The sequence below is a fragment of the Sminthopsis crassicaudata genome, chromosome 2, assembly GCF_048593235.1.
Source record: "Sminthopsis crassicaudata isolate SCR6 chromosome 2, ASM4859323v1, whole genome shotgun sequence".
NCBI lineage: Eukaryota > Metazoa > Chordata > Mammalia > Dasyuromorphia > Dasyuridae > Sminthopsis > Sminthopsis crassicaudata.
The window spans coordinates 225,707,530-225,729,413 of record NC_133618.1 but is presented as its reverse complement, the minus strand read 5'-3'; the positions used below and the strand labels follow the sequence as shown (position 1 = coordinate 225,729,413).

At 37.0% G+C, this 21,884-nt stretch overlaps 1 protein-coding gene across 13 annotated transcripts in view; it reads left to right on the top strand.

The window, feature by feature from the left end:
- ZNF512 (zinc finger protein 512) overlaps positions 1-21,884 on the top strand; it is a 143,132-nt gene that overhangs the window by 112,766 nt on the left and 8,482 nt on the right. Inside the window, exons 1-11 of one of the 13 annotated variants that reach the window (XM_074288321.1) lie at positions 341-419; positions 1,195-1,253; positions 8,205-8,323; positions 15,137-15,324; positions 15,974-16,069; positions 16,361-16,444; positions 17,414-17,538; positions 17,932-18,018; positions 18,575-18,673; positions 19,302-19,469; positions 20,037-20,231. In XM_074288321.1, the coding sequence (XP_074144422.1) occupies positions 8,244-8,323; positions 15,137-15,324; positions 15,974-16,069; positions 16,361-16,444; positions 17,414-17,538; positions 17,932-18,018; positions 18,575-18,673; positions 19,302-19,469; positions 20,037-20,231 (1,122 nt within the window). In that variant the 5' untranslated portion in view covers positions 341-419; positions 1,195-1,253; positions 8,205-8,243. Of the gene's footprint in view, positions 1-299; positions 420-1,194; positions 1,254-8,204; positions 8,324-10,818; positions 10,956-15,136; positions 15,325-15,973; positions 16,082-16,360; positions 16,445-17,413; positions 17,539-17,931; positions 18,019-18,574; positions 18,674-19,301; positions 19,470-20,036; positions 20,232-21,884 lie in introns of those variants that run through there. The other 12 variants (XM_074288322.1, XM_074288319.1, XM_074288317.1 and 9 more) reach the window with 12 other exon arrangements.

The following is a 21,884-nucleotide window of genomic DNA, read 5'->3' as shown; positions in this document are numbered from 1 at the left end:
CGGGACACCACGGAACAGCTGTTAAGCGGGGGCCACCCCGGTCCTGAGCTCAAGTGCGGAGCTAGATTCAAATCCCAACTGTTTCTCACTATAGAATCACTTCCTCCTTTTAGTCCTATTTTCCTATCTGCTAAAAAAGGTGGGGGGATTAAGAGGGGTGATTGCACTAAGAGATTTCCCGAGTGTCTTCTGCTTCATTCTAACAGCCAAGAACAATTTAAAATTCTTAAGAACGCTACATTTAAAAAAAAGGGGAAATGTCTTCACGTGACACCATGGCTTCCGGTGTGCGGACGGAGAGCGGAGCGGACTGACGTCACCTCCTTTCCGCTCCAGAGCCTTTGGGTCGCGCTGTGATGACGTTTTTGAAGTAAAGGCTGGAGGGGGCGATGCCTTCCGGACGCTCTGCGGTAGCTGCTGTGAGTAGTCTGGTTGGGGGCCCCTTTTCCGGAGCCCCGGATCCCTGATTTTTCACGATGCTCCCGGGTCCGTTCCCACTGATATTCCGGCTCCCCGCGTCTATTTTTCATGCTGTCCGGGCCGGGGCTGGGGCGGGGCTGGGGGGAGATAACGAGTTTCGGCCGCTCCAGTTCTTGGCCCCCAGGCCGGAGCCTCTTAGTGGGCAGCGCCGCCCCCTCATCTTCCTCTTCCTAGTCCTCGGTCTACCCCGGGCCCGCCACGGAGCCCCGCCGGCGGCCTTGCTTCCCGCCCCCGCCCCCCGGTTCCGAGGTGGGCGTAGAAACGGTGGGTCTGGCGCAGTTAGCTAGAGGGCCTCGAGCTGGCGCCGGCCCGGGAGGACGCCTTGCTCACTTCGCCGAGGCTGGAGGGACGCGGTCTCAGCCCGTGTGCCGAGGTGGGGGTTGTCCTAGGAAAGCGCGGTTTCCTTTGCGAACAGAGACTTTCCCCTTCACGGGGGTAGGTTCCATTCCGAGAACGCTGGTACTTAGCTACTTGAGGGCTTATCGGTATAGGAACCTCTTGGAGAAAAACTCCCCCAAGTAATGCCCCGGACCGCTGTTCCGCTACTTGGTGTGCGGGGGCTCTGGCAGGCTAGGTGGCTGACTTCCCGCGGCCGGCGCTCCGAGCTGTCTGGACCGGGAAGGGCCGCGGAGTCCAGTGTGCGGCTGCCGTTCTCCCCCCTCCCAGCAGCGCTGCCTCCGGACAGTAGTAACTTCCGTGTTTGTGATTTGCTAGGCCCCCGGACCCACACACTTCAGGCAGCAGAAGAACAAGAGGAGTGTGGAAGCCAAGAAGTAAGTGAGGTTTCCTGGAATCGGTGTACTTGTGTGATACGGCAGCTTAGACCTTGAACACAAGTTAGCCTGCGGAAAACTACGAGTACAATAAAAGTTGAAAATGGGACCCCCATCGTATCTGTATTGTATTTCTTAAGGCTCATTGAGGTCACTGTCATCAGATACTTTGTCACTAAGGCTCTGATGAAAATAATTTGAACTGGTAATTTTTTTCGGTTTTATAAATGTTGCCATGTGCTGAGATTTACAAACTTCCTTCCAAACCCTTTACAGATTTTTGTTTAGGAGTAATGATACGGACAGTCTTACACAATAGTTTTCTTTCGAGACTTTTATCTTTGAATTGAAAGAGAGAGATTGAAAAGGAAACAACCATTTCTGGTCACATGGGAGACCGGTGAGTGAAATCAGAGGCTTACAGTGAAAAATAGTCAGTTATGAGCATAAACGATGCATGGCTACTAAGTCAGTTATTTTGCTTTTGTTCGATTAGGGCTTCTATGTTACTTGGACAAGGAAGTTTGGAATTAATTATATTTAAACAGTTTTATGTGGGCTTCATAGAGTATAAAGGCAGAGCAGAAATTTGCCATAAGTAAGCTCACTGTCAAAAACAAAAATCAGAGATTCTCTTCTTTGGTCTTTTGGTAGCTATTTTACCAAAAGATGTTCCATTAAAGAGTTGTTAGAATCATTTGGCTTTGGAAGATCCCCCAATATTATCTTAGAAGGGTCAGGTTTATATTAAAACTCCCCTTGTTTTAAAATACCATACCTACCACCAGAATTGAATTAATCTTTGGGCTTTTTGCTTCACTATTGACTTGAAGGTATGAAAAAGTTCAGTCTATGTATTAATTAGTAAGAGCTGAGAACTAATTTACCCAAGAAAAGTCATGTAAGACTTAGAAATTTGAGGTGAAAAGAAAGTAGTGATAAGTTGGAGACTTTTCAAAAGAGAGTAACCAAGATGGGGATCAAGATCATGCCATATGCTAATTAGTTGAAGGAACTAGGGATGTCTAGCTTAGACAAGACTTGGCAGGGTGAGGACATAGAATAATTGTTTCCAAATATCATGAGGATCTGTTACGTCGAAGCAGAATTAGTCTTGTTCTGCCAGGCATCAAAGGGCTGAACCAAGTCTCATGTAGATGGTGTTGCCTGAGATGGATCTTGAAGAACAAGGTTACAAGAAGTAGAAAGAGAACATTCCAAGCATGAAGAATAGCTTGTACAAAGGTACTAAGTTAGGAAATGGTTTGTCTGGAACATAGTATGTGAGAGGGAGTAACTTGACATCAGTCTAGAAAAATATGCTGTAGCTAGATTATGAAGTGTTTTAAATTCCAAAGAGTTTGTTTTATCCTGATGAAAATAGGGAATCCACTAAAGCTTGAGTAGGAAAATGGTGTGGTCAGACCTAGCTTCAGGACAGAATGGTTTGAGGTGAGTATAGATGCAGGGAGACAGTTAGGCATTTGGAATAGGGCAGGCAAGAGATTATAAAGAATTGAACTAGGGAAGTAGGCAAGTACAAAATAGGGAATAGTTGTGAGAAATATGAAATTAGAATTGACAAGATTTGGTAACTGGTTGGGTGTCAATGTTAAGGTAAAAGGAAGACTAGAGAATGATCATAAACTGTGCCCAAAGGGGTATAGAATTGTATATACCCTTTAATCCAGCAATGTCACTTTTCTGGGTCTGTATCCCAAAGAGATCATAAAAGAGGGGAAAGGAGCCACATGTACAAAATTGTTTGTAGTGGCAAGAAAACGAAACCAAATGGATGCCCACCAGTTGGAGAATGGCTGAATAAGTTATGGTGTATGAATGTTATGATGTATGTTCTATAAGAAATGATGAGCAGGTTGATGTCAGAAAAACCTGGAAAGACTTCCATGAACTGATGCTGAGTGAAGTGACCAGAATCAAGAGAACACTATACACAGTATCAACAAAATTATGTGTTGATTAATCGTGATAGACTTGGCTCTTAGCTATGGGGTGATTCAAAACAATTCTATGGAAAATGCCATCAGCATCCAGAAGAATTATGGACATTGAATATAGAATGAAGCATAGTATTTTCGCTTTTCTTTTGGTTGGTTTGTTTGCTTTTTCTTTCTCATAGTTTTTTTCCTTTTGGTCTGATTTTTTTCCTGCACAACATGACTAGCATGGAAATATATTTAAATGGATTGACCTATATCAGATTGCTTGCTATATTGGGGGGGTGGGGTGCAGTAAGGGAGAAAAGTTTGGAACACAAAGTCTTCTAAAAGTGAATGTTAAACTATCTCTACATGTATTTGGAAAATAAAAAAATAAAATGAGGTTTAGAGCTGGTTGACTAGAAGGATTAGCACTTGCCACAGAAATAGAAATTTAGAAAGAGGAATTTGAGTGAAAAGGTAGAGTTCCATTTAGGGCATGTTGAATTTAAACTAGTAAGTAATTAGAAATGTTGTTTTAGCTCTTTTTATGAGAACTGCAAAATAGCAGATTGGCAAAGTAATTAAAAAGGAACAAAACTCAACCCTGGTGGAGTTATGAAAAACAGGTACATGCCTTCATTGCTGGAGAAATTTCAAACTTGTAGAGTCTTTTTTTGGAGAGCAATCTGACAGTATGTAGTAAAAGTTACAAAAATAATCATATTCTTTGACCCAATAATTCTGCTGTTCAGTTACACTCTAAAATGTTTTCAAAAACAAAAGTGTTCATTCATGTACATGTGTAACCTATATCAGGTTCCTTGCTAGCTTAAGGAGGAAAAAGCTAAGAGAGGGAGGGAGAAAAAAATTGGAATTCAGAATCTTAAGAAATGAAAGTTGCAAACCATTTTTACATGAAATTGGAAAAATAATATACTATTAAAATGCATTTCTTAAAGAAAGTCTTCATTCAAGTTCACATACTATTAAATTAAGTATTCATTATGTAAAAATTATTCATTGAAATATTTTCATAGTAGCTATATATACAATTACAAAAAAACTTGAAGCTACTGAAATGCCCAATAATAGAAGAATGGATAAATAATTTTGTTAAATTAATGTAATTAAGACATTTGGAAGAATAAAAAGAAATCTGGAGTGATTTCTATGAAATATTGCAAAGTAGAAAAAGCAGAATGGAGAGTATGTATCAGGAAAAACATTTTTCTGTAAAAAAGCAAGTTTTGTTATTTGTACTTTTGTCTTTATGTTCAATATTAGGTTTTTAATAAATCATTTCATTTAAGGGGAAAAAAAAACCCTGAGAGAATGTATAGAAAGAAAAGAGAAAGGCCTAAGACAATTCTGAGGTGCACTTATAACATAGGGGAACAGTGATAGATGATGATCTGGAAACATGGAGATAACTTAAAATCCATATCTGAGGATCATAAAAAGAATGGTGAATATTAACACATGGGCTCAAAAAAGGATGAGAATTGAGGAAAATGAGGATTCTTTCCAGATCTCTTTCTTTAGTCCTAAGTATTAGTCTTATTTCCTCTTGTATCTACAAGCATCAGTTAAATTCCTCTTACATGCCAAGTGTTGGTGCTGAGGACACAAAAAAGAATGGGTTTATTTTGCTCTCATGGAGCTTTCATTTTACCAGGAAAGCACATTATATTTGCAGATTAAGTAAATACAGAAGAGAGGTTATTTGTGAAGTTGTGGTGCTAATAGGAAAAGTTGGCACTTGAATTTAGAAAAAAGCTAAGAGTTCCAAGGAGGAAATCTCTCCAGGCCTATGGGATTAGGAGCTTCTTGAACAAGGGAGTGATATGATTAGATGTGGTGCTTTAATTATGGATGGATTGGACAGTTGAGAAACTAAAAGCAGGAAGGCCAGTTGAGCTGTTAGCATAGTCTAGGCACAAATGATGAGGGTCTGGTTATGGTACACGTAGAAAGAAACTGATGTAAAAGAATTGTATCATCAAGATTTAACATTGTAGGGTGAGAGAAAGTGAAGAACCAAGGATGATTCCTAGGTTGTCTATCTGGGTTATTAGAAAAATAGTGGTGCCATTCTTTCTATATGACTGAAAGTGTGTCCATTTTTCTAGATTATACATAAGCAATCTCTTATGTTTTGATGTCTCTCTTTAGTCCTGTCTCTTAAGTTATTTTTTTTCCCTTAAATTGCCATGAACAGTGGTGGTCAACAGTAATAGGGATGTTAGGAGATTTAGTAGGTTAAAAAAAAAAAAAAAAAGATGAATTCCATTTTAGACTTATTGAATTTGAGATGTGTATGGAACATCCAAAAGGGAGATGATGTTTAGCAGGCAGTTGGAGATGTGGACCTATAGTATAGGAGAAAAATAAGATCTAGATAAGTAAATTATGAAGCCAGCTGCCCAAAATTGATAGTTGTAACCAAAGGAACTGATGAGCTCCCTGAGAGAATATAGAACAGTTCTTTGCCTGAAATCCACAGAAGGACAAGATAGAATGGATTTTAGAGGTGTTTAAGCTTGGGGGGGGGGTTTACATCTTTATATCAATTTAATTGGCTTCTTTTGTATTCCCATTTATTCTATACATTTAAAGCATTTGAGAAGTGATGCATAGGATTCACCATACTGTAAAGGGGTCCATAAAGGTTAAGAATTTCTTGTATAGCAAAGAAGATACAGGATAGAAATTGGGTATACCTGTTAATAAGTATACTTCCTATCTTTTCAGTCTTTTCTTTTACTTTCTTTTAGCAATATATACTTTGGAAACAGTTTCACACTCTTGGCTTTTGGTACTTTTAAAATTTTAATTTATTTTTAAAACAATTCTGCTTTCATATCTTTTACTAAGAAGATGATAGATAAGATTGACCTCCCCGATATTTACAGACTCAGTATGTCTTCAGTGGCTGAACCTAAGGATCCGTTGACATGATCAGAGAATCTCAGTTTCATAAAGTTAATACAAATGAAAGAACTGGGAATAGGTGATTGGGTTCAACTTTCCTGGTTGCTGTTCTCTAAAGAACATATACTTTTTGCTTAAAAGGCTTAAAAGCATGTAGGAGGAACAGAACTTTATGAAAATAGTTTTGAATGAAAACGTAAGGCATCATGGAAGAAAGTTTTAATTTAATAATTTAATTTAAATAATAAAAAATAACTTTTAATGCTTTGAGTTTTTTTGTTGAATTTATTTTTTTATTATTTAAAAAGATCAATATTCTTTAATTGTCTTCATTTCCAAATATATCCCTTCCTGAGAACCATTCCTTATTTAAAAAAAAAAAAAAAAAGGCAGTTCAACAAAACTAAATGACCTGTTAACCAAAGCCAACAGTATATGTAATGTTCCATATTCGAGTCTCTCACCTTTGTAAAGAGGAGCAAATGAATTCTCATTGGATCATAATTTTTTTTTAATCTAATAGTGTTTTTTTTCCAATTACATGTAAAGAATGTGTTCAACATTCATTTTTGTAATATTTTGAGTTCTAGATTTTTTTTCTCCCTTAATTCTTCCCGCCCTAATATAGCAAGAATCAATCTTATTTAAGTTATACATTTTAAACATTTCCATATTTAGTCATGTTGTGAAAGAAAAATCAAAACAAAAGGGAACTATCACAAGAAAGAAAAAAAATAGTGAAAATAGTATGCTTCAATTTACATTTAGTCTCTTTCTGGATGTACCCCAAGTCTATTGGGATTGTCTTGAATCACTGTATTGTTGAGAAGAACTAAGTCAGCCATAGTTGATAGTACACAATCTTTCTGGACAGTATTCTCCTGGTTCTGCTCACTTCACTCAGCATCATATCATGTAAGTTCTTCCAGGTTTTTCTGAAATCAGCTTGCTCATCATTGCTTATAGAACTACATTACATTCATATACCACAACTTATTTAGCCATTCTCCAATTGATGGCATCTACTCAATTTCCACTTTCTTGACACCACAAAAAAGGCTGCAACAAACATTTTTGCACATGTGGATCTTTTTACCCTCTTTTATGAGGTATTCATGGTTTGATAGTCCTTTGGGCATGATTCCAAATTATTCTCCAGAATGGCTGGATCATTTCACAACTCTAGCAACAATGCATTAGGGTCCCAGTTTTTCTACATCTCCAACATCTAACATTATCTTTTCCCATCATCTTAACCTATCTGATAGGTGGGAGGTGGTACCTTAAGAGTTGTTTTAATTTGCATTTCTCTAATGAATAGTGATTAGAGCATTTTTTTTTTCATGACTATAGATGGCTTTAATTTCTTCAGCTGAAAATTGTCTCATTTCCTTTGTGGGTCATAATTTTTCAAAGACTATTTCTTCTCATCCTCTTAAATCAAGAAGCATTGCTGCACCAAGTCATTCTCAAAGACAGGATTGGTCATTATAATTGATATTTAATTTTGATTTTGTGTTGTTGTGTGTATCAGACTTGGTTCAGTTTGCTTCATTTTGCATCAGTACATATATGTCTTTTCATGCTTCTTTGTATTTTTAATATTTGTGATTTCTTACAAGGCAGTAATATTCCATTTCATTCCTGTGCAACAATTTGTTTAGCTATTCTCTAATCAGTGGGCATCTTATATTGTTTCTAATTCTTTCTACTAGAGAAATTTCTGCTACAAATATTTTGGTGCAGATAAAGGCTTTCCCTTCAGCCTCCAATCTTTTACCTCCTTGGAGTACATGCCTAACAATGGGCTCTATGGGTCAGAACTTCATGGGCATTTTAATCACTTTCTTAGTATAATAACAACTTAATTATTGCTAAGAGTTGTACAAGTGTTATTTCTTCTTATTTATAGTCATTGCACCCTTTTGAGAAGAGGTCTATAACTACTGTCCCCTTTGTAGAGATAGGGAAATTGAGGTTGTGGGTAAGTAACTTTCCCCAATTTACTGAGTTCCTGAGTAGGATTTGAATGAACCCTGAGGGCTTTCTGACTCCTAGACCAACACTATCTCTTTAGGCTACCTGGTTGCTTTGAGAGACTTAAAAGGAGGTGAAAATGAATAAAGCTGGAGGAAAATTCCTTGAATTGTATGCAAAGAACAGAGGGAATTCCTTGGAAGACACTTTAAATAACAGGTATGAATGGAAAGGTATCTGGCTTAAGATGAGAAAGAAAAGACTTTAGAAGGCATCTGATTTGGTAAGTGCAAGCCACTGTAACAAACCCTGTGTATAGTAGAAAAACTGCTAAAATAGATCTTAGGGAGTCTTGGTTTCCGTTCAGCTTCCATGGCTCTATTCAAGTTATTCAATTTCTTTGGTCCACAGTTTCCATTTGTGAGATGGGACTTATAACAATCAGATTCCTCACAGGTTAGATATGTGTTGCTGTTTAGTAATTTTTTACTTGTGTCCAACTCTGTTGCCCCTCTTGGATTTTTTTTTGGCAAAAGTATTGGCAGGCAAACCATTTCCTTCTCCACTTCATTTTACAGATGAGGAACCTGAGGCAAACAAGGTTAGGTGACCTGCCTAGGGTCACACAGCTAGTAAATGTCTGAGGCATCTTCCTGATTCCATTCTATCTACTGGGCCACCTAGCTGTCCCAAATATTTTATTATTAGTAGTATAAAATATTTTATTATTATTAGTATTAGTTGAAAGAGGCCTGATTGATCTTTTAGCATGGCACTCTTCATTTACTTAGCAGGAAATCGAGACTCAGGGACATTAAATAAGTTGCCCCAAATTAAACAATGGTAGAGTTGGGAAAGGGAGGCAAATCTCCTGATTGTCAGTACTTTTTTTCCTGCAACATATCTGTTTTTTGGAGAAGGTTTTAATGCTCCATTTGGCCAACTACCAAATCCTGTATATTGTGTGTGTTGCATTTACCAGGAACTATGAGAACAGGAAACTACAAAGGTAAATCAGAGTTGTCACCCACTCCCAGAAAACTTACAATTTAATAGGAGTAATAATTGTATCTTTTCTTAAAAAGAATATGAAATACCATAAATAAACTTCTAGCTGGGTTAGGGAAGATTTCATAATGTTAGTAGCATTTGAACTGGGTTGAAGGATTAATTGAATGTAAATGGAAGGAAAAGTTAGCATGTTTAGTTATAGTTCATGTTAAGCTGTAGTCAGGCAAAGAGAAGAGGGATTTTATCAGAAAACTGACAAAAGGAAAACAACATCTTGGTCTGTGGGAGGGGAGAAAGGAAAGAGCAAGTAGCCTTTGATAAAACTGCTAAGATCAAAGTTTGCATTTGATATTTTCCTTTCTCTCTGAATCCTTGTCCCTTTACCATCTGCTGTTACTCTCATCTTTTTTCCTAAATTCTCTCATCCCCTTACTCTATCAAGAATCCAGTATCTTCTGTTGTATTTGCTCAGTGAATCTTAGTTTTCATCAAAGGGTAAAATAACTGATTGCTTCTCTCTTTACCCTCCCGGGGAATTTTGCTAATGAAAACAAATTAACTGCTACAGAGCCAAGGGTTCAGATACATCTGGTAGGAGTCAGAACAAAAGTATTTCATTGTGTTTAATTTTAGGCTTTCCTTTAAATCATACCTACTAAGTCAGAAATCCTCGAATTTTGTGCAGGTTGGGGGGAAGCAACATAGGAGAGGAGGAATATCCATCATGGTTTATAACCACTTTCTTTTAAGCAGATGGAAGGAAGCAGCATGGGAAAATAGGACAAATAGAAAGCTTTTTGGAGATATTAAGATCAAGGGGCAGCTAGGTGGAGCAGTGGATAGAGCACCAGCCCTGAAGTCCAGGGGACCTGATTTCAAATCTAGCCTCAGACATTTAACACTTCCTAGCTGTATGACCCTGGGCAAGTCACTTAACCCTAGTTGCCTAAGCAAAAAAAAGAAAGAAAGAAAGAAAAGAAAAAAAGGCCACTGAATCAGTAAGCTCAGGGAACCAAGATAGTTGCATTTCCCTTCTCAGAGGGTTTCTAGGGCAAAAACAGAACATATACTTGAGTCCTGGAGTTAGTTTTGTTTTACAACACGATAGTACTTTTCTTTCTGTTCTGAGAATTGTCTACAAAGTCTTATTAAGTAAAATTACAAAAAAATAAATAAAATCCTTATAGCATGGAGGTGGCCCTGGATTCTAGGTTCTACGAAATTGGAAAAACTTGGAAGGACAGTCTGAGCAATAACAATTTGTTTTCCCAGGACTGAAGAAACTATTAGATTAGCCACTTGCTAATGGATTCTTTGATCATGGCAACTCATGCAACAAACTCTTAAATAGTAAAATATCATTTAATCTTGTGACTATTTTCCCTTTCTTGTGATAGTGGCAGATGAGTGGAAAAGGGGGCACAGGATATTAAGAATCACTTATTTTTAGACTCTTTATAAACAGTAATGCAATTCTTGATAATGTAATGTAAATAAAATTGTAATATAAATGATAATGTAAATGTCCTGAGTGACCAAGTAGATATTATTGGTGGAAGTGAAAATTATGTCATTCTTGACAGTTTCATTATACATAAGATCAGAAGCTACAAAAAGTTACAAGTGAATAAAAGAATGATTCATAAGTTGTTCTTGCATAGACAAAGGAGTTACTGCATTTTAATTTTTTTTTTTTTTATCAGTGTCCAGAAGGAACAAGATACATTTCCTGGATTATACTTGGGCTTCTTGTCTAGTAGTGTTCAAAATATATATTTGCAAAAAGATTTTTGAAGATAATTACACTTTTATGGTACTGCAGTGTTTTGAGGATAAGGAGGTAAAGCATTTCTATGAAGGGCTTAATAATCTCCAAATTAATAATAATAATAATAATAGCATTTATGTACCACTTACCCATATGTTAGGCATTGTGCTAAATGCTTTACAAAAATCTCATTTAATTCTTATAACCACCTTGAGAAGTAGGTACTATTATTATCATCCCTGTTTACATCTGAGGAAACTGAGGCACACAGATTAAGTGATCTGCCCAGGATCATACAGCTAATAAGTGTCTGAGGCTGAATTTGAATTCCAGACCCATCTCTGTATCCACAGCACTATCTAGCTGACTCTAGGCAACCTATCCTTCAATATACAGTGATTTTAATTCAATCACCATTAAACCCCTACTACTAGATTTTAGGCAGTGGAAATTAAAAAAACAAGACAGATGTACCCCTTCCTTTCCAGGAATTTACAATTTACAGGAATTGTGTATCATGTATTACATGTATCATGTAAATGAAAAATAATTTGATGAGAGATTGCTTGACAACTGGAGGGGAAAAGCAATTGAATTAGGCTTTATCTCTGCAGAAGAGATCCATGTGAGATGTAACAAAATTCTGAAGGCTTTGAAGAGTAGATTCTCAAGGTGTGTGACAGAGGAATATGCCAAATGATTGGAAAAAATCAAGGACTTGTTTCCCCAAAAAAGATGGCTGAGAAAATATTAGTAACTACTGGCTCATGTGTCTTATTTTTTCATCTCTGTAGAATCTTTGAATTATTGGCAAACTCATCAAGAGGTTATCCTTGATAGAAGTATGAGAAGGAAACAATAATTTTTGTCAATTTTTCATAGCAAATCACATCTTCAGTCACACAGCTGATTGAAAGGAGCAAGTTAGCAACTGCTGATTATTTAGTGATGATTAAAAGCATTTGATTTTTTGATAGCAAATTGCCTCTTTCCCTAAAAAGGTCTCTTACATATATGTTAAGATTCTTTAGAAGCAGTAAAAATGGAGACAACTTTCTTAAGCCTTCTGATTATTAGTTTCAAATGTTGCATAAAATGAGACACATTTACATTCTTTGTAGATGTTCAGTGCACAGTTCAAATTGAAGAGGAATTCCCTAACGGTGTCTTCTTTTTGGTCATGCTTCTTTTGGTGATATTGCATGCTCAATTCATTGATCTCCTCTTAAACTCTATTTTATTTATGTAACTATTTAGAGATATAAAATTTCCCCTAAAAACTGCTTTAGCTGCATCCCATAGGTTTTGATATGTTGTCTCATTGTCATTTTTTGGATGAAATTATGGATTGTTTTAGTGATTTGTTTGATCCACATTTTTTTTTAGAATTATATTATTTCATTTTCAACTGGTTTTTAGTCTATTCCCTTTATTGAATATAATTTTTATTGCATTGTGATCTGAAAAGGAAGCAGTAACTATTTCTGCTTTTTTGAATTTAATTGTGAGGTTTTTATGCCCTACTACATGGTCAGTTGGTGTAGGTGCCATGTACTGCCAAGAAAAAGGTGTATTCCTTTTTGTCCCTATTCAGTTTTCTTCAGAGATCCATTATATCTAAGTTTTCTAAGATCCTATTAACCTCCCTAGTTTGTTGTTTATTTTGTTGGTTAAATTTGTCTGATTCTGAGTTGAGGTCCCCCACTAGAATAATTTTGTTGTCTATTTCTTTCTGTACTGGCTTAAAATCTTCTCTAGGGATTTGCCTGCTCTACCACTTAGTACATACACATTTAGTATTGTTAACTACATTATTTATGGTACCCTTTATCAAAATGCACTTTCCCTCCTTATCTCTCTTTAAGATCTATTTTTACTTTTGATTTATCTGAGATCAGACCCTGCTTTTTTTTACTTCAGCTGAAGCATAATAAATTCTATTCCAGCCTTTTACCTTTATTCTATATGTACCTCGCGTCAAGTGTGTTTCTTGTAAACAACATATTGTAGGATTTTGTTTTTTAATCCACTCTATGCTTCCATTTTATGGGAGAGTTCATCCCACTCACATTCACAATTTATGATTACATCTCGGTCTTTCCCTGCATTGTTTTTTCTCCCTGTACATACTTTTGTTCTCTTTTTTTCCCCCGTCCTTAGTCTTATGTTTTAATTTACTCATTCCATACAATACTTTATTTCCTATCACCCCTATCCCTTTTCTTACCTTTTTCCCTAGTTTTTCTGTCCTCCCTTCTATCCTGTCCCTCCCCTTTTCTTTTCCTTTTTCCTACTACTTCTTTATAGGATTAGATACATTTCTATACCCAACTGAATGATTTAAGTTATTCCTTTTTAAAGCCAGAACCGATGAGAGATCAAACTTCAGACAGCTCATCCCTGTCCCTTCTTTCCCTCAATTGTAATAAGTCTTTTGCACCTCTTCATGCAAATTAATTGTCCCATTATACCTCCCCTTACCTCTTTTTTCCTTAATGTCTTTTTTTCTCTGATGTCATCACATCAGAGTCCATTCACAGCCACATTCTCAAGTTCCATGTGAGGCCCCCCTTTTGTCTGCCCCAAAGATAAACATTGCAAGAGTTTGATATTTTTGTCCTAAGGAAGTAAACAGTTTAAATAAAATAAATAAAAATAAATAAATAAATAAATATATATATATATATATATATATATATATATATATATATATATATAAGATATATACCAGAAGTCTCTTACTTCATTGAAGCTTCATTGCTTTCCCTGAAAGATGATGCTCATTCTTGCTGGTGTAGTTTATTCTTAGTTGTAACCCTAGGTCCCTTTCCCTTTCTCAACATGGTAAGCTGCCAGATCCTGGGTAAATCCTGGCTTGTTGCACCTTGATATTTGAGTAATTTTTGTCTGGCAGTTTGCAGTATTTTTCCTTTAATCCTATAATCTTATAGTTTTGGAGTTTCACATTCCATTGGTAACATTGATGACATTTTCTTACTGTATCAGTCCTGAAAACATTAAAGAACCTCCTAAATTAGGATTAGATTCATAAGCACTCAGAAGAGGTCAGCCTAACTGCTCACACAGGAAAAGCCAAGTGGATGAAGTGTGCTGGTTATTCATTCAGACTATGTAGTTGGGGAGATGACCCACAGAACATGTATCTTGGATGGATGCTACATGTGAATCATTCATGAACTGGTCTCAGAGTTTAATCAGAAGGAGAATAGGTTAGATTGTGGAAAATTATGTTGTGCTTTCAGTGACACAGCTCTTGAAAGGATCATATTTAACATCAATTTCAGTGGTGCCATATATCTGAGTAATGAAACATCTGTTTCTGAGGAATTAAGTTTGCAGATCACTCAAAAGGTGATGAAGAAGTATGTGATAAATATCGGTCACTTAACATTAATTAAGCACTTTGTGCCCTATGGTAAGCATTGAGGGTACAAAGAAAGGCAAAAAAATAGACTCTGCTTGTCGGGATTTCATTATGTAATAGAAGAGCCAATATGGAAACAACTATATAAAAGTAAGATGTATACGGGGTGATTTGTAGGTAATCTCAAGAGGGAATTTACTAACAGTAAGAAGCTTATTCTACAGGAGTTTAGCTTAGTTTTAAAAGAAGCCAGGGATGCCAGGAAGTGAGGATGATGTAAGAGTTCCAGGCAAGGGGGGACAGCCAGTGAAAATTCACCACAGTAGGAGGAAGGTGTCCATAATGAGATCTCACATGCTTTTGAATATGAGGATACAATTTGACAACTTAAAACTTGGGATCTAAGGAGAATTGGGACAGCTTAGAAACCATAAATTACCTTCTCTTTGCTCTGTCACTTGTGGCTACTCCTCAATTTTTTCCTTACTCCTCTTGGATTCTAGATCCAGAGATCCTTAGCTGGAGCTTAAAGTGGCTTTCTGTTCTACCCAGTTTACTTGACCTTCACCTAATCCCAGAAATTCTTGGTTTGAACTTTATAAGTTATAATAATTACAGCCATTGACATCAATTGCTTGCCATTTCCCCCAATTATCTTGTATCCTAATTGTGATTGTGTATCATTGAATCTCTCATTAATTTTATTTTAAAGTTTATTTGATTTATTTGAAACATATTCCTTGATGCTCTGACTTCATAGAAGCCTTTTGCTTTAGGAATATGCTGATTTTTTTTTTTTTTAATAATTAAAAAAAAAATTAGAAACATTGCTCTTTGGCATGTACCTTTCTTTGTATTATGTTACTAGCAGGACCCATTGTGGTGCCACAGAGGATAGCAGCTTCCAGGGCACTTCATCTGGCCATGACTCCCAAAGTGAAGCATTCTCTGCCTCTTCCCGAAAGTTGGTGAATGGTGGTCGTACATCTATCCGAAAGCCGACTTATTGGTTGGAAATGAGAGGGATCAAAGCAACTTCTCATCCCCAAGGTGAAGGTATGAACTCTATATCCTCTGTAGGAATAATTATTCCTCCTAGGATAGGGAGTTGGCTTTCTAGTTAATAAATGCAAATTCCTATAAAAAAACAAAAAATACTAAACTGTATTTCTTAGGCATAACAAAATAGTAGGGCTTTATGTCACCCGAGATTAATAACATTTTGTTCTTCATGCCTATAGAACTTTTATTTTGGATATCTCAATTCCAATCAAAGATTTTGATGCCAAGTTATGACCTCAGGGTACTATGGTAATGATAAAACTTTCTACTCAACAATCTTGATTCTCCTTAGTGCTTCAATGATTACATTTAACTGGTGTCATCTCTCTTAGTTCCTAACTTAGGGGTTAACAAACTACTGTTTATGTTGGCTTATAGTTGTGCCTGAGTAGCATTCTTTAACTTATGTCCTTCTCTCAGATGTGAATGAAGGGAAGGTAGGAATACAGTGGGTCTTCATACAACAGTTAGATACATACATTTACCTAGAAATATATAAATATCCTTGTGAAGTTTCTGGTTTTTGAGGACCTCTCCCTTAGGTTTTTGTGTTGACTGTTGAATACATGAAAATATAATGGATGTCTTGGTAGCAGATCTAGACTTCAGCTTCTAGCTGAGCTGTCATCTTTTTTTCCCTTAGTTACAGGTGGAATATCAGGCAAAGGGAAGAGGAAGACTAGTGGAGAAGAAGATGAAGATTATGAAGAATTTCCTCAGAAGAAGCAGAAACTTTCTGGTAAAAGAAATGGCATGTACCTTTCTTCAAAGGGTTGCTAAGTTTGGGACCTCCAGAGATGAAAAAAAGCAGGCCTCAATATTGGTTTTCAAATCTTTGTTTAATGTGTAGCTCTTTGAATCTCTTCCATTCTAAGAAATGGAAAAAGACCATTGGATTACCTTACTATGTCCCTGGGTTCTTCAATGACTTCAAAGGAGGTCAGCTTTTTAGAGAGATTAAAGGTTTTTGGTATTAGACATAGCAGCCAACAAAATTGATATTTTGGGTTTCAACTATTTCTCACGATAGGAAAGAAACAGCGGCCTAGAGCTCAGCATGTCTCCAGAACCCAGAGCCGTTATATTCGGAAGGATCCACCAAGTTATCCGGCAGGTATGTATAACCCTGGAAGCTTTTGGTAGTCTGAATAAATAAATAAATGAATATGTTATGCATTTACTATGTGTAAAGTGTTGTGCTGAGCCCTGGGCATACAGATAGAATGATCCTATGATCCTTAGTGAGCTTAGTAATGCATATGCTTTATTTCATTTTCCCTGAAAAAATTTCTTTTCTTTTTAATTTTGCCAAGCAATTTTTGGCAAGAACTTTTTTCTTCAGGTTTTCTGTAGTCACAGCTACAAAGAAGTCAGGAGTTGTAGTACCTGCAGAAGCAGTTGCCAGGGTCCATCTCCAAAAGGATTGTACCTCTGGACAGGGAGATAAGAGTGGAAAAAGGATCAGTGGTCTGGGGAGCACTTTTATACATTACATATATCTCAACCTCTTCCTTTCAGAATATTTGTAATGAGGCGGTTATTGAATTGCCATTCTTTCACTAAAGAACTCCAATGCCTGATCTTGGTATAGAAGTATTCTTAAAGGCTATGGCTCTGACATAGTATACCAAACTGTAAAGAGCTATGAGTATGGGCCCAGTGATGAACCCTTCCAAAGATTAGTGGAGCTAAATTTGCAAATATCACCATAAAGTTGGCCACCAGATAGTTAACATTTTCTGCTCCAGCAGAGATGAATCAATGAAAGGAGCACTCACATTGGTAAAAAGAATGTGTCTTTGTGAAGTGTCGAAATTACTTGTTCCTAGAGTCCTTAATAGGACTCTTTCCCCTTAGCATTCATTGTACCCCCAAAAGGTGTGACTAAAGTGACTATTCAGTCCTTGAGAGTGTTGGAGACATGCCCCCTGATGTTCACAACCTTCTGAGGACACACAGGTACCTTGTTGTATCCTTACAGGTAAAAGGTTACCTCAGAGAATGCCTTTCTCTACTTATGTGGACATACTCTTCTGGAAGAATGTTCGTTGATCTGTGAGGTGATTTCTTTTTTTCTCTGCAGGCAGTGCAGAGGAGCAGTGGTATCTGGAGATCCTGGATAAAGGCAGAGTTTCTTGTCCAACATGTCGGGCAGTAGTCAGAAAGACAGTAGAGGGTCTAAAGAAGCACATGGGAAACTGCAGACAGGTGAGAATGAGACTGAAATGGTTGCACTCATGTCCCTAGGCCTCTTGCTATAAATATGTTAGGCAATTCAGATAAGCTCAGTAAGCATTTACTAAACTCTTACCATGGAACAAGCCACATGTGAAGCAATGGAGATAGAAAAACAGAATAGTCTCTGCCTTTAAGGAGCTTAAATTTCGCAGGAAATACATGTTAGTGAACTGCTTTTTTCCTTGTCTCCAGGAGACATATGTGAGTAATTTGGATTAGGTGTACCTGGTGTATGTTGATTAGAGGGATGGCATATATGCAGATTTAAGCAGATGTGGTATATGTGTCCCTCTAGTTCTCTTCTGAGCATTCTTGCTAAATTTTGTTTACTTAATGGGACTGGGGAACTCTTTAATCTTTCAGGAGATGTATACCTGTCACCACTGTGGGAAACAACTTCGGTCATTGGCAGGGATGAAGTACCATGTCATGGCAGACCATAATAATTTGGTAAGAAAGCTTCATTTGTTGTTCTGAGCCAACAGAAAGCACGTGGTGTCTAGACATTTGTCTGGATTGGTGGGGGGTGGGGGAGAGAAGTCTCAAAGGAAACATTTGAGGATGAGGCTTGTTCAACAGCATGAGCTGATAGACACTTTTAATTAGAGGGTGTTGAACTTTAAAATCTGAGATTGAATCTATAGCTCATTCAACCAAAGTGGCTGTGTTACTGTAAATTAACACACTCATAATGACTGGTCCAGGATGAAAGCAGGGCTCAGAAATCATGTTATCTGGCTACAAGGATAAAGAAAAGTTCAGAGATTCATACAACCTATAGCTCACATTGACCTACCTTCTTATCCTGATTTCTTTCCTTTAGGCACTTACTGCCCCATCTCTCCTTTTTTTTCTGTTCTCTGACTAAAAAGGAAATTTTTATAAAGTGCTCTGCACTCTTTAAAGCCCTATATAAATGCAAGCTACTGTTGTTGTTGTTGTTTAGCTAATATTAATTAATATTTGCCCATTTTTTCATCTTCCTGTCATTTCTGTTCCTTTTCAGCCCATTCTGAAAGATGGGGGAGAGCTAGATGAGCCAAATGAACGAGAGCGTCTGCGAAAGGTCCTGAAAAGGATGGGGAAGCTCAAGTGCACACGGGAGGTATGAGCCTTCCCTGGACTGGGGCCTCTTGATCCTCATGCTTCTTTGTCTGCTGAGGACAATTTCTCTTGCCCTGAGTTTTGAGGATACTACTCTCAAATCCTCCAGAATCACTTTTCTCTTCCATCTCCCTTCCCCTCAAGGATAATTCCTGTTCCCTTTAGTTATCACATGGTTAATAAAGTTCTTTCTTTTCTATCTCCTACTCATTAGTGTAACCCCTTGTAAAATAGCTTTTTTCTTTGTTTCCTTCCTCCTCCAAAGTTTTTTCCCCACCCCAAACTTCAGTGATGGCTTATTCTTATTGAAGTGGATAGAGAGGATTTAAGCATAAGATTCTTAGGAAGTCTGGACTAAAATTTTTGTATTTGTATTTTGATATTTGATTTGGGCTTGATCGCTACAGAGGTACAGTTTTTAGTCAGGACAACTTGTTCTCTTTTAATTGTAGCCATTTTGTGGCTTAGGGTGGAAGTTGAGCTGGGATTAAGGAAGGATTGTGTTGAATGCGTGGTGTTGGAAAGACATGTTCTTGTTGTAATGTCAGAAGAAGGGACGAGGTTGTGGAATTTGGGGAATTGTGTCAAAGGGAATAAGATAAGATTTTAGACCTCCTTCTCATGTTTAGAGTTGCTCTGGCAGCTTCACAAGCATCATGGGCTACTTGTATCACATCCGAAAATGTGGCAAAGAAGCTGCAGAGCTGGAGAAGATGACATTGAAGTGTCACCATTGTGGAAAGGCTTATGGCTCAAAGGCTGGACTTATGTATCATCTGCGGTCAGAACATGGACCTGTGAGTACTGCCTGCCAGATTCTGTCTAATAATTCTCTTTTCTTCTTTCTTTTTGACGCTGGCATGTTTTTGTTTTGTTTTGTTTTGTTCTCCGGAATATTAGTAAATCTGAAAAGCCAGAACATAGAATGGTAGATATAGTCTTCTAGAAACTGAGAGAGATAATATTTGTAGATAGGTAAGTAGATATTTATAAGATATAGCTATATATCTTCTATGTAGATACATATATAAATCAGCCCTACCTTTGACCAATGTCATATTGGGAAGGACTTGTGGGACTTTATTATTTGGAGACAATATTCCAGAGCCAATCAGAAAATATACCCTTCTACCATAATATATCTTGGTCTTTGGCCCAATATGTTTACTGACTTAAGAATCAACTCCTTTTTTTGCATTGGATTATAGACTGATTGCCTTAGTCCTTCTCAGCAATTAACAAACTAATAGCTACTGAGTTCTGTTAAATGTTTATTTGGTGTTCAGGGTATTGTAATCTTTTTTTTCTGTCTCTGACTGAGATTGCTTATCAGACCTGGTTTTATCTGTGACTCCTACCTACAGATGCCCTTCTTTCCAGAGTCAGGCCGATCAGAGGGCTTAAGAGAGCTGAGTTTGGAGACTGGTACTGGGGGTCGTGTGCAGAGGCGGTCAGCCAAGGTGGCCGTATACTACCTGCAGGAGTTAGCCAATGCTGAACTGGCTAAAGAGTGGCCTAAGAAGAAGGTGCTTCAGGACCTAGTTCCTGATGACCGGAAGGTGAAGTTGAAATTCAGACTAATCTTGTTGAATGCTGTGCTCACTATGGCAAAATGACTTGACTTTGGCAAGTCAATGAAAACGTGTATCCCCATTCTGGGAATTAGCCTAGTTCTAGATATCTCAACTTGGACTAAGTATTAGATAATGTTTTGTACTTTCCCTTAGGAGTTCTTAACTCTGGAGTAGTTCTAATAAAGCCATGAATGCCACTAATTGGATTGGATTTTTGCTTAGTGTTTGATCTGTTGTGTTACCTGTTTACTAGATATAAAAGATTAGCATATGGGAGCTATATGGAATGGTTAGATCACCTAAGAAAGGAGCATGATCTATATAGGAGGCAAGGACAATATATAATAGAAGGCGAGGTGATTGCATGAATAAATAGTTTAAATGGAACTTAAATTTGTCCAGGTTTCTACTGAAGGAGAATGAAAAGAACCTTTAATGAAAGGGTCATACTTCAGAAATTGAAGCATACTTTTCATTGATTTAAAAAAAACAATAAAATTTCTTGACTTAGTAGTGGCTATGAATTTATCTCAAGTTATTGAATTGAAAGTAAGTACTATTTTAGAAACCTAAGTTAAAATATTCAATTAATTTCTTATACTTGTTTCTGTTCTAATGAGGATAAAATAAACATTTATGTCATTTCCTAATAACTTTCCTCAAAGGTCTTGTCTATCTTTAAATTGATGATTCTAGCATGATAAATGGTACTGTTACAAGCCGAGAATATATCACTCACACACACACACACACACACACACACACACACACACACACACACACACACACACACACACACACACGAATACAGTCTTTTCTAATGGAGGATTTCCTGAGAGCTCATCTTATGTTGTACATTTATTTTGATAGTACATATATCAAAAGTGCGTAGGATTATAAATTTACTACTAGAAAGAAAAGCCCTTAGAAGTTTGACTAGTTTATAGAGGAGGAAATTGGGGTTTAACAAGATTAAGGAGGAAACCTTGGGGCAGCTAAGTGGCACAGTGGATAGAGTACCAGCCCTGAAGTCAGAAGGACCTGAGTTCAAATGTGGCCTCAGATGCTTAACACTTCCTAGCTGTGTGACCCTGGGCAAGTCACTTAACCCCCAATTGCCTCAGGGGAAAAAAAAAGGAATAAACCTTGTTCTCGATTTCAGGTTCAGTTTAGTTTTAGCACACATTTGCCAAATACTTACTATTTCAAGATATAGATGAGGCTTAGAGTTTAAATTCTTATTTAATAATTTTATAAATTCATTTTTATAAAAATCATCCTAAAACTTAGTCTTTTAAATATCAATTTCAAAACTACACTTGCCTAAAGAACTTAAGGATTTTCTCATATCAAGACACTTAGATCACATAGAAGGTAAAATGCTGGTTCGAATCAGGTTCAAATTTGGCCTTACTAGTTGTGTGAACCTGGATAAGTCTCTTAATCTCTTTCAGCTTTAGTTTCCTCATTTGTAAAATAGAGATAATAAAGGAACACCTACTTTCCAGAGTTGTGAGAATCAAATAACTTGGCAAAAGTAAATTGCCTTGTATACTTTAAAGCACAATATAAAACATTCTCATTATCATTCTTATTATTTTATGCAAGACTCTGGAATTTATATACTTGTCAACATAA